Here is a 12106-nt window from a genome sequence, read left to right on the forward strand (position 1 = left end):
TCTTTCTGGGGAACCTGATCTTTTCCATGATGCCTGTCCTTTTTGTAGGGGAGAATGGTGTTAATTCACCCCATTGCTGAGAACCATCCCCTTGCACAGCTCCGGTGTCTGATTGGTAAACACCTGGGGGCAGGAATGCCCTATAGCACCAAGCACTCACATATACTAGGATTAAAGAGGGGACCCAAGCCAACACCCACACATCCACACCACACCCAGAGTCGGGGGGAGGGGAGGGGTTTGAAACCTCAGATCAAAGCTAGATCTGGACTTTCCAGTTCTGGTGGGTTGACCTGAAATCTAAGGTCCACTCGGGACTTCGCCGCTGCTGATTTTACAGCTCCGCACTGATGGGCAGCAGTATAAAACCCTAAGATGGATCGATCAGAAGTCCCCAGACTTCAGGGCCCCCTCTTCCATTCTCAGTTAACCCCCCGTACATTCTCACTCCCGTCAGTGAGGGGGTAGGGATGCCACCGTATTAGGCCGAGGGCGTTACATCCCCAGCTGGAGTCCACCCCTGGGCACCTGCCCGTGATCCCAGCAATGGGGGTATCGCCATGCAGAAGATCCCAACTGCACAGTGCGCCTGGCCGTGTGAGGATAATTGGCTGCATTCCAGGGAACGCAGGTCTGGGCTCCGGGACGGCCATGGGGAGCCTTCTTGATGGAGCCAACCCTTCATTGCTACTTCAGGCGTGGCCATGCTGCTCAGACCTGCCCTTTGGGGCTCAGAGAGCAACAGGCTCTGGTGGCTTCCCAGGATTGGTCGAGTCACTCAGTGCATTGGGTGCAAGGGGAGGAGTTTCAACTAATCATTCCACAACCTCTCTCTCTCTGATCCTTGCTTCCACCCCATGCCCAGTGCTACAGGTCTGCCCGCCCCTCTGTCACGAAGCTCTGGGGTGGAGGGGTTTGCTCCTTTTCTTTGTCAACAGAGCCTGAGCCTGCTCTTAATCTCAGCCAAGGGGTCACTCCCCACAGCGAGGAGATTTTAACATCTTCAAAGCCGGGGACTGTGTGCTTGTACAGCACCTAGCACCAGGAGGCCTCAGTCCTGACTTGGACTTCTGGCACTGCCACAATACTTCAGCACCCGTCGACTTCGACTGGGGTGGTGGGTGCTCAGCACCTCGAAACCTAGGCACCAGAGCGGAGGAAAATTGGGCCCCTGGTATTTCTTTGCCCTTGGGTATTTCCCCCCAAAATGTGTATTTTGCCTCACAAGGGAGTCACAAAAGTATCTCCCAAATCAGTGATCTAATATACAGCACCTCATCGCCATTCCTTTAGAAGAACAGGGGCCACAGCTTGCTGGATGTCTCCCCTCCACGGCCCACTCATGGCTGCCATTTTGGATTCACTCTGCCCAAAGTGGCCAAGTTCCCACAGTTACTGGGAAGGGAAGAAAAGCTCCACCAGGCCCAGGGTCTTAAAAGCTTATGAGACATGAGGGTTTCCAGAATGGCAGCTGCAACAGGGCGAGTCACATGTGGGGGGCTGGGAAACGATGCCCTGGGACCCAGGCTCGCTGGTTTAAAGCGGCAGCGGTATGCTTGCAAAAATCCCCCACAAGAAAAACCTGCCGGCCTGATGCTGTCCTCGGAGTGCATGCCCAGCCCCTCAGGAGCAGAGCCACAGACGGTTCCATCCAGCAACTTTCCAAGGTTCCATCTTTCTCAGCCAAATCGCATTTGGCTTCTGGACGGGTTTGCTTTAATTACAATCGGTTAAATACATAAAAACTAGCAGATGGGAACGTTAATGGGAATTTTGCCACTGAGGCTTGGTGGGAACAGGACAGGGCAGGATGCTTGGGCATCAGGACTAAGCATCACCCTTGGCTCGCCACATGGGAGTCTCAGCATCCCAGTGGGTGTGTGGCGTCATACACCAGCGCTACTGTGTGACTTACGGGTCAGAAGGCCTCTCTGGAGACGAGCTTCTGGGCTTTGCTCAGTGTTAGTGAGTGGGGACATGGACACCTCACCCAGAGCTGCTCTCATGCTGTGACCTCGGACTCAGAGCTTAGCTAGGAGGAGGATGAAGAGGAGCAGCAGGAGTACGTGTGCAGCACCCAGAACAATGGGGCCCTGATCAGACTAGGACCTCTAGGTGCCACAAAACTTTGTTTGGGGCACTGAGAACACCCATCCTGCATCCACCTCTTGGCCCCAGTACTTTGCATTGTTTTGAGAGCACGTGTGCAAAAGTGCACTCCCACATGCAGAACACCTGATCTGTACGCGCAAGCCAGGGCCATGCACGCAGACACATCTGCAAGCCAATCCCCTCCTTGCTCAAGCATGCCAGGTGTTTTGCACATGCAGCTTACGTGTCCCCTAGCAATACCGGCCTGGATTGCTAGCGTGCTCTCTGCTTGACCTCTCAGCTTTGTGCATTGGTTTGGCTGGAGAGTCTGCATTTCTCCAACACATTCCACAGTGACCCTGTGCTTTTCTACTGAGCCTTCTGGCAAGAATCTCCAAGGACTTTCTATGCTCTAATAAGCTACACTTCATGGCTTCCCCCGCCCCAGTTAGGTAAAAAGAATCACTCTCTCTAGGGAAACTGAGGTACACAGAAGTTAAGTGATTTGTCCAAGGTGTCCCAAGGGTTCAGTGGCAGGATTGGGAACAGAATCCAGAAGTCCAGACTCCCGGTCCTCTGCTCTAACCCTGTAAAAACACTCCCTCTTCAGCTGTTCCTGACAAAATGTCAGCTGCAACCAAGAAAAAAACCAAACCCTCGAACTGTTCTCTGGCTGTTTTGTTCACGGGCGGCTTTGGGATGCAGGATGCAGTTTCAGCTCCCTGACTGGCTGTCAGTGATGTCATCCCGCTGCCTGTGTTCTCAAGGACGTGCTCAGGTTAGGGACCGTGACTTACTTTTGTCCAGTTTTTAGAGCTGTTCCTTTCAGACAGGTCCCTTCCCAGTGAGTCACAGGCCCTTTGGCTCCTAATCTGGACTCCCGGCTGGTGCAGGCCTGGCCAGATTCACCAGTGCGGTCACTTTGCGGCTTTAGCAGAAATACACCCCGTGGGGAGACTGGCCAGGTGGGCCTTCTGCTTTAATGCAAGGGACCTGATCCTGTCCTCCCTGGTGTCCAGGCACTCACTGCTGTCTTGCTCTCCCCGTGCCAAGGCAGAACGCGTCTCTTCCCAAAGGGGCAGAGGCAGAGGGGAGTTCTGCATTACACGCACAGCCGATCTGGAAGGGACCTTTCAAGGTCATTGTGTCCAGCCCCCTGTCTTCACTAGCAGGACCAAGTACTGATGTTTTTTGCCCCAGAGCCCTAAGCAGCCCCCTCAAGGATTGAACTCACAACCCTGGGTTTAGCAGGCCAAAGCTCAAACCCCTGAGCTATCCCTCCCCCTCCCCAGAATGGGGAATCCCAGCCATCAGCCACAGAGGGCGAGATGCTCAGGATCCCTGCTCCAAGGCTGGCCCATCCTCCAAAGGAGGCTGATCAGCTCCAGCCAGCTGCTCAAGGTCTCAATGGGGCCAGAGGACAGTGCTAAGCCTCCAGCTCATAAGGGCCCCCTGAACACCTCATCCTGAACACCCGCTTGTCTCTGTCCAAGTGTCATTTGTCCTGAGTCTCTAACGAGGCCTCTTGACCCCTCCGGGAGGCAAGTACATATCATCCCCAGGACCATCCCTACTTCCGCTTGGCAATTATATTCCACTTCTCAGCCACAGATCTCACAGGAGGATCATGATCCCCCTTTTACAGACAGGGAAACTGAGGCACAAAGCAGAGAAGGGACTTGTCCAAGGTCACAGAACAGGGCAGAGGAAGGACTCGAACCCCGGTGTCCTGCCACTCAGCCCTGAGACCTACCTGCCAGCCCACCGGTGCCCCGCTATCCCTAGCTCGTCACTAAGAGTTGGCACATATGCTAGTAGCACTCATCCCCCCGAAAATAGGAAGCTACCCAAAGCTGCTGCTGCACCTTCCTCTCCAGCCGCGCGGTTCCCTAGCGCCAAACATTTCTACCCTGGCCTGGCTCCTTCCAGCGCAGAACTTCCCTGCCCTTTCCCCAGCGTCCCCCTGCAGCTTCATGCACGCTCCACCCTGCCACAAACACCGCTGCGTACCTGAGCCCGAAGCCCCAGGTCCCCTGCATCCCCCTGGGCTGAGCAGAAGGGCCCCTTCCCATAGTCCTTCCCTACCTGGTCGGGGTGGGGGAGACCCTAGCTCATCACAAATTAGCCCAACCTAGGTGCTCAGATGCTGTTGCGACGGGGAGAGAGACCGAGCCCGGGTGGGCGATATGGCTGTGCAGGGCAAACATCACGGGCCATGGCTCTCATCATGGGACACCATGTATGTTTGCTGGTCACAGGGATGATCCATCACACTGCGGCGGAGCACGTCAAGCCCAGCCCTGCACATCTCTCCTCTTGCCTCGATGTTCCAGGATCTGCACAAGGTTCTCCACGAAACCCGCTGCAGCGCTGAGCCCCCCTCCCCCACCTGCTGCTCACCCCCTACCCCGCAGCAGCGCCTGTTGTTGTCATTTGCTACTGCAGTCCCTGCAGAGTGCAGAATGTGCTCGGCTTTGATGGCTGCTGATACATGCAACAAGACATGCAATGCCCTCCGTCGCCCCCCAGCCATCCCGCACACCTCTCAATGCCCTCCGTCGCCCCCCAGCCATCCCGCACACCTCTCAATGCCCTCCGTCGCCCCCCAGCCATCCCGCACACCTCTCAGAACACAGGCATGGGGCTCCCTGGGACTCCAGGCATGCTTCCCTACACCTGATCTCTCTTGCCGGAGAAAGACACATGCCCATCCCTGCTGTAGCACCTGCATTCATTTTCCTTCCCTCAGAGCTGCAAGGACCAAGGTGGTTCTCTGCAGCTCCTGAGCCCAGTGGGGACGAATACTCCAGGATAATGCTGGGGAACTGGTCACCCCTGCAATCTGCTTGTGATTCGGGGAAATGCACGGGTTAGAAAGCAGACTAGATTTCTTTGCCCCGTTGCCTACGCTGGCTTGTGAATGGCAGCCCTGGCTGGTGCAAAGATCCTGTGTGGATCGTGGGTGCTCTCGCCTGGGAAAGCCCTGCACGACACCGGGGAGAGGTGGGGGGCTGTACCTACCCCATCCCAGCACTCTGGCATCGTGAGGAGCTTGTCCGGCGCAGATTCCTCAGGGGAGAGAAGGTAGCACTGGAGCCAGTGGCCCCCGTCCTGAGTGCAGAGAGCTGACAGGCTGTGTATGAAGTCAGCCTCTCGGCTTCGATTTATAAATCAGCTCCATCCCCTGTATTAGCCCCTCCCATTGCTCCATTCTCCCTCCACCAGCTCTGGCTTGGGAATTTTTCCTTCTTTTTTATTGCAGGCAGTTGTTGAAATGGAGCCCAGGAGCTTTGCGATTGGCTGCTGAGAAAATTATTCATGCTCCAATTGGCTCAAAATACCCGTTTATGAAGAAAAAAAAATCATTGCAGATCATCACTACGCCCTCCATCTTCCTTGCCATGACAGAGAGAGAGAGACACACAAAAGGACATGTGCTAACATGCATGCACACACAAACACAGAGATGGAAACATGCACAAGCATGTACACAGACCTACATAAATGGAGGTACATTAACAGGCATGCATGCACCAGAATGCCCAGAGAGATGCAGATCCACAAGGTAAGAAACATGCCTACGTGCAAACAGACACACATGCCCACAGAGACATGAAAAATGTGCTTATGCACAAACCCACACAGGCAAGGACACCCATGCACTGCTTCTTTAGCACACGGCGCATTCTCTGTTTGCTGTGACGCGCAGAGTAGTACCTAGTCTCATCTAAAACAAATGGCTCTCAACCTTTCCAGACGACTGTACCCCCTTCCGCAGTCTGATTTGTCTTGTGTACCCCCAGGTTTCACCTCACTTAAAAACTACTCGCTCACAAAATCAAACATCAAAACACAAAAGTTTCACAGCCCACTAATACTGAAAAATGGCCGACTTTCTCACTGTTACCATATAAATTGCAAAATAAATCAATTGGAATATAACCATTGTACTTACATTTCAGTGTATCGTATATAAAGCAATATAAACAAGTCATCATCTGTATGAAAGTGTAGTTTGTACTGACTTTGCTAGTGCTTTTTACGTAGCCTGTTGTAAAACTAGGCAAATCTCTGGATGAGCTGATGTATCCCCTGGAAGACCTCTGCGTACCCTGCTTAAGACCACTGCTCTAGAGGGACTGGCTCAACCTGCTGAAACATCAGGAGGGCAGAGCCGTTAAAATCCAGTGGATTCAAGTACTTTGCAGGAGTGGAGCTGGGAGGGGGTAGATCACCAAAAGAAGGGACCAACGAAAGGATCAACCTGGAAAAGAGGCCACAAAATCTAAGATTCTTAAGAAGAGGCCTTTGCAGACTGGCTTACTGGCACCTCCGCTCCCACTCCCTCAGTGCTCAGCTCAGCATCTCTGTCAGCATCAGACCCTGCTCTTTGCCCAGTTCATTCTCTGCTGAGCTTCCGCTCTTGACTGCAGGGCAAGGATTGCTTAGCCCAACAAGGGGGCTGCTTTGGCCAGGGAGTCAGAGTGCGAGCCCATGACTCAACATCACAGTGGGTGGCCGCAACATTACCCAGGATACAATCTGGAGTGCTGAACAGCTGTGTCCTATCGGTTCTCCAACCCAGGAAGCCTTTCACACTGCTTCACGGTGAGAACCACCACTCCTGGTCTGTTCACACACAGCCTCCAGCGTGCAAAATCACTCCCAGCTGAATGATACAAGTGCTAGCCAGCCACTCCTGAATTATATTACAGAGCGACACCAGCAAATTCGCAGTCCCAGACTTATCCCCAGGAATGTGCATCTTGTACTGCTCAGCTCTTTCCTTCTGGACAATACAAGCTCACAGAAAGTCCGGCATTTCATTAGCAGAGAGTGATGTGCACAAACCCTGTTATCTCCAATGGAGTTTCCCCACACACTTCAATCCGAACACATGCTGGTTCGGATAAAACAATAATACAAGCTGATTAACTACAGAGAGATAAATTGTAAGTGATTACAAGTAATGAGGCATAAAAGTCAGAATTGGTTGCAAAGAAATAAAAGCTAAAATGCAAACTACTACCTAACTTAACCAGCGAACTGAACTTGAAGCACAAAGGTTTTTCTCACCACATGTTCACAGCAGTCTGGCTGGGTCTTTCAGACAGGACCCCTTCCCCAGTTCAATGATGCTTCCTTTGTCTTTCAACCATTGTTGATGCCATGAATATAGATGAGGGAGAGCAGTGATTTGGGGCCTCTGTTCCTCATTTTTATATCTTTTCCTTCTCTTTGAGAATCGTCTCCAACTGGGGTTCAAGGACAGCAAGTCTGTTTACATGGGAACCTCCAGCTGTTCCACTGCCAAAAGTGCACATTTATCACTCCCCACCCCCGCCAAAGAATGGCCACTTAACCAGGTGACAGTCCATTTGATTGTGTTGACACCTGGCTGAGGCGCCAGTTTGCCTTTTGTCTCTGAGGAACTAGCCAATATCTGCTTTTCTAAACATGGAGCATGTCTCAGTAATATCATACAATAGAATTTTATAACTTTGCATACAAATTTGCCACACATCTTGTACCAGGACAATAACGATCAGCCAATTACGAGTTTTCAAATGATATCTCACAAGGCATACTTTGTACAAGATTGATCGTAGTTTTGTAAAAGTGGTGAACGTAAGGCTACAGACTGTCACAGTGGGAGGAAGGGTTGTCAATGAACTCCTTGGGATCTGTCATTTTCATTTTGGACAGCCCACTCCACTCCAGTCTGGAGAGCTCTCTGAAGGGGGTGCTGGCTCTGACATGGACTCCCACTGGGAATTATCCTGAGATCTCCGAACGCTTTGCACATGTGACGCAAGTGAGATTTTATCCCTGGTCTCCACTGGCACAAGGCTAGTGAACTGCACTGGCAGCTCCCCTCCTTTCCTTCACCGACTCCTCTCCTCTGCAATGCACTGGCAAGCGGGTGACCTTAGCGAGGTCAGCGCCAGGTAACTCAGCCAGGAGAAAACTGCAAGCTGGCAGCTTGGAGTGTCTCAGTGGTGCTGATCCTGGCTCAACTCCTGGCCTTCCCCCTTCACTTCCTAGCTAACGTGTGGGAGAAGCAGGGGCGGCTCTAGCTTTTTTGCTGCCTCAAGCATGGCAGGCAGGCTGCCTTCGGCCGCTTGCCCGTGGGAGGTCCGCCGGTCCCGTGGCTTCGGCGTACCCGCCGCTGAATTGCCGCCAAATCTGCGGGACCGGCGGACCTCCTGCAGGCAAGCTGCCAAAGGCTGCCTGACTGCCACCCTCGCAGGGACCGGCAGGCCGTCCCCCGTGGCTTGCTACCCCAGGCACGCGCTTGGTGTGCTGGTGCCTGGAGCCAGGATGTGTGAGGGGGTGGGGGTCAATATCCCTGCCTAAAAACCCATTGGAGACACCAAGTGGGTGAGGGACCCTCTTTTATTGGACTGACTTCTACATATAAAAATCCATCGCACATTCTCCTCCCCCTGACAGAGCTGCAGGGCCTGGGTGAGGATTCTTGCTGTCCTAGGCAGACGCCTGGCCCTCCCAGCCCCGTCATCACACACGCAAGGAGCAGCATCTCCCTTGTTGCCGCCTCGGATGTTTTGCTGCCTGTGTGTTAGAGAGGACCCTGCTGCGCCCGCTTGGGGAAGAGGAGCGGTGCCATTCCTTTGCAGCGCACAGCAACGTGGGAATCATTTTCAGAGGGGCACCCCGCAAACGCTGACCTGCTTTCAGGGACAGAGGCAAGCACAGCTCTGCTAATGTTCCAGACCCGGCTCCCCCAGCCCGGCCAATGCTCCTCCATCCTGACCTGTAACTGCCCCTGCGAGACTAGCCACCAGCCCAAATACAGACCTGCCGACGCACCCAGCCCTCAAGGTGTCAGGGCCCAGATGCCAGGCTCTGGAATGCCAACCCCCCTGTTCCACCACTGCACTGACATGCCAAACCCTGAAGAGAGCCCGCTGGCGTGGGAGAACACCCCTCATTGCACCACCACCTCGGTACAGCTGTAGCCAATAATTTTAGGTTATTGGTCATTTATGGTGTGATGTTATGATTAACTGACATGTCATGCATGTCACATGTGACAGGTTCGGTCACAGAGATCCCCTTGGGACTGTCACCTGATGTGCTGAATTTATCTCTGAGCCCATTTTCCCTGCCAGCTTGGGACTCCAGAACCCTGTCTTGTTGATCCAGAGATGCTAGCCTGCTGCAACACAGACCCAGCGTCTAGACCATGCCCCCAAAGCTGCAGGCTTTAAGTGAAAACAGCTCAGCAAGTACTCCCGTCTCCAGCACCCGGGCTCCCAGTTCCCAATGGGATCCAAACCCCAAATAAATCCATTTTATTCTGTATAAAGCTTATACAGGGTAAACTCATCAATTATCCACCCTCTATAACACTGAGAGAGAGATAGGCACAGCTGTTTTCTCCCCCAGGTATTAATCACTTACTCTGGGTTTATCAATAAACAAAAGTGATTTTATTAAGTATAAAAAGTAGGATTTAAGGGGTTCCAAGTAATAACAGACAGAACAAAGTAAGTTACCAAGCAAAATAAATTAAAACACGCAAGTCTAAGCCTAATACATTAAGAAATTGATTACAGGTAAATCTCACCCTGAGATGTTCCATTAAGCTTCTTTCACAGACTAGACTCCTTCCTAGTCTGGGCCCGATCCTTTCCCCAGTACAGCCCTTGTTAGCTCCAGCAGGCATCTTAGGTGAAAAGCCGGGGTTTTCTCATGGCTAGAACCCCCTTGTCCTGCTCCATCCCCTTTTATAGCTTTGGCCCAAGGCAGGAATCTTGTGTCTCTCGGGGCTCCCATCCCTCCTTCTCAATGGAAAAGCACCAGGTTTAAGATGGATTCCAGTATCAGGTGACATGGTCACATGTCCTGTGAGACCCCCTCCATTCTTCCAGGGCTGGTCCCCACATATACACGGAGGCTTGCAGGTAAATAAACCATTTACAACCAATTGTCCTAGTCAATGGGAGCCATCAAGATTCTAAACCACCACTAATGGCCCCCACACTGCATAATTACAATAGGACCACAGAGTTATCCTTCATATTCCTAGTTTCAGATACAAGAATGATACATTCATACAAATGGGATGAACACGCTCAGCAGATCATAAGCTTTGTAATACTAGAACAGGCTGGTCTCATAATATTCCTGTCTCAGTGGAAGTCAGAAAACCAGCAAGAAATGCCTGTTATTGACATCAGAGACCTGGAGAACGGCCTCTCCGTGGGTTCTTAGACCAACCTCCTGAGCTTCACCCATTATCGGCCAACACACATGGAGAAATAAACAAGGTGGCTGTAACTCAGTTTTGCTCCCTCCCAATAGAGAGGGGGAAGAAAGTGTGTTTTGATCTCACCCCCCTCCTCCCGCCCCATCAGAGACCCAAGGGGAATTTACGGAGGCAAAACAAAATTACTCATCTTTGATTTCTCCAGCCTAGTGCCACGCAATCTGTAATGACCGAAAATGTTCCTGATCTTGATTATGCACCTCATCCAAATGACAAACCACACAGTGGCTTCTAACACTCAGCAAGAAACAACTGGCCCATGAATCCTTGCTGATCTTAAACACAAAAAAGAAGCTTACAAGAAGTGGAAGATTGGACAAGTGACCAGGGAGGAGTGTAAAAATATTGCTCAGGCATGCAGGAGTGAAATCAGGAAGGCCAAATCACACTTGGAGCTGCAGCTAGCAAGAGATGTTAAGAGTAACAAGAAGGGTTTCTTCAGGTATATTAGCAACAAGAAGAAAGTCAAGGAAAGTGTGGGCCCCTTACTGAATGAGGGAGGCAACCTAGTGACAGAGGATGTGAAAAAAGCTAATGTACTCAATGCTTTTTTTGCCTCTGTCTTCATGAACAAGGTCAGCTCCCAGACTATTGCGCTGGGCAGCACAGTATGGGGAGGTGACGACCAGCCCTCTGTGGAGAAAGGAGTGGTTCAGGACTATTTAGAAAAGCTGGACGAGCACAAGTCCATGGGGCCGGATGCGCTGCATCCGAGGGTGCTAAAGGAGTTGGCAGATGTGATTGCAGAGCCATTGGCCATTATCTTTGAAAACTCATGGCAATCGGGGGAGGTCCTGGATGACTGGGAAAAGGCTAATGTAGTGCCCATTTCTAAAAAGGGAAGGAGGAGGATCCAGGGAACTACAGGCCAGTCAGCCTCACCTCAGTCCCTGGAAAAATCATGGAGCAGGTCCTCAAGGAATCAATTCTGAAGCACTTAGAGGAGAGGAAAGTGATCAAGAACAGTCAGCATGGATTCACCAAGGGCAAGTCATGCCTGACTAACCTAATTGCCTTCTATAACAAGATAACTGGGTCTGTGGATGAGGGGAAAGCAGTGGACGTGTTATTCCTTGACTTTAGCAAAGCTTTTGATACGGTCTCCCACAGTATTCTTGCCAGCAAGTTAAAGAAGTATGGGCTGGATGAATGGACTATAAGGTGGATAGAAAGCTGGCTAGATCGTCGGGCTCAATGGGTAGTAATCAATGGCTCCACATCTAGTTGGCAGCCGGTATCAAGTGGAGTGCCCCAAGGGTCGGTCCTGGGGCCAGTTTTGTTCAATATCTTCATTAATGATCTGGAGGATGGGTGGACTGCACCCTCAGCAAGTTTGCAGATGACACTACACTGGGAGGAGTGGTAGATATGCTGGAGGGTAGGGACAGGATACAGAGGGACCTAGACAAATTAGAGGATTGGGCCAAAAGAAATCTGATGAGGTTCAACAAGGACAAGTGCAGAGTCCTGCACTGAGGATGGAAGAATCCCATGCACTGCTACAGACTAGGGACCGAATGGCTGGGCAGCAGTTCTGCAGAAAAAGACTGAGGGGTTACAGTGGGACAAGAAGCTGGATATGAGTCAACAGTGTGCCCTTGTTGCCAAGAAGGCTAATGGCATTTTGGGCTGTATAAGTAGGGGCATTGCCAGCAGATTGAGGGATGTGATCATTCCCCTCTATTCGACATTGGTGAGGCCTCATCTGGAGTATTGTGTTCA

The 12106-nt window shown here is 51.8% G+C and overlaps 1 protein-coding gene across 4 annotated transcripts in view; it reads right to left on the bottom strand.

The window, feature by feature from the left end:
- The window catches only part of NDRG4 (NDRG family member 4), an 87505-nt gene that overhangs the window by 34212 nt on the left and 41187 nt on the right, over nt 1-12106 (bottom strand). The window contains exon 1 of one of the 4 annotated variants that reach the window (XM_039503270.1): nt 5113-5264. The exons of the other annotated variants lie outside the window; for them this stretch is intronic. Coding sequence (XP_039359204.1) covers nt 5113-5133 — 21 coding nt within the window. The 5' untranslated portion in view covers nt 5134-5264. Of the gene's footprint in view, nt 1-5112; nt 5265-12106 lie in introns of those variants that run through there. 4 annotated transcript variants of the gene reach the window in all.

The sequence above is a fragment of the Mauremys reevesii genome, linkage group 16, assembly GCF_016161935.1.
Source record: "Mauremys reevesii isolate NIE-2019 linkage group 16, ASM1616193v1, whole genome shotgun sequence".
Taxonomy (NCBI): Eukaryota; Metazoa; Chordata; order Testudines; family Geoemydidae; genus Mauremys; species Mauremys reevesii.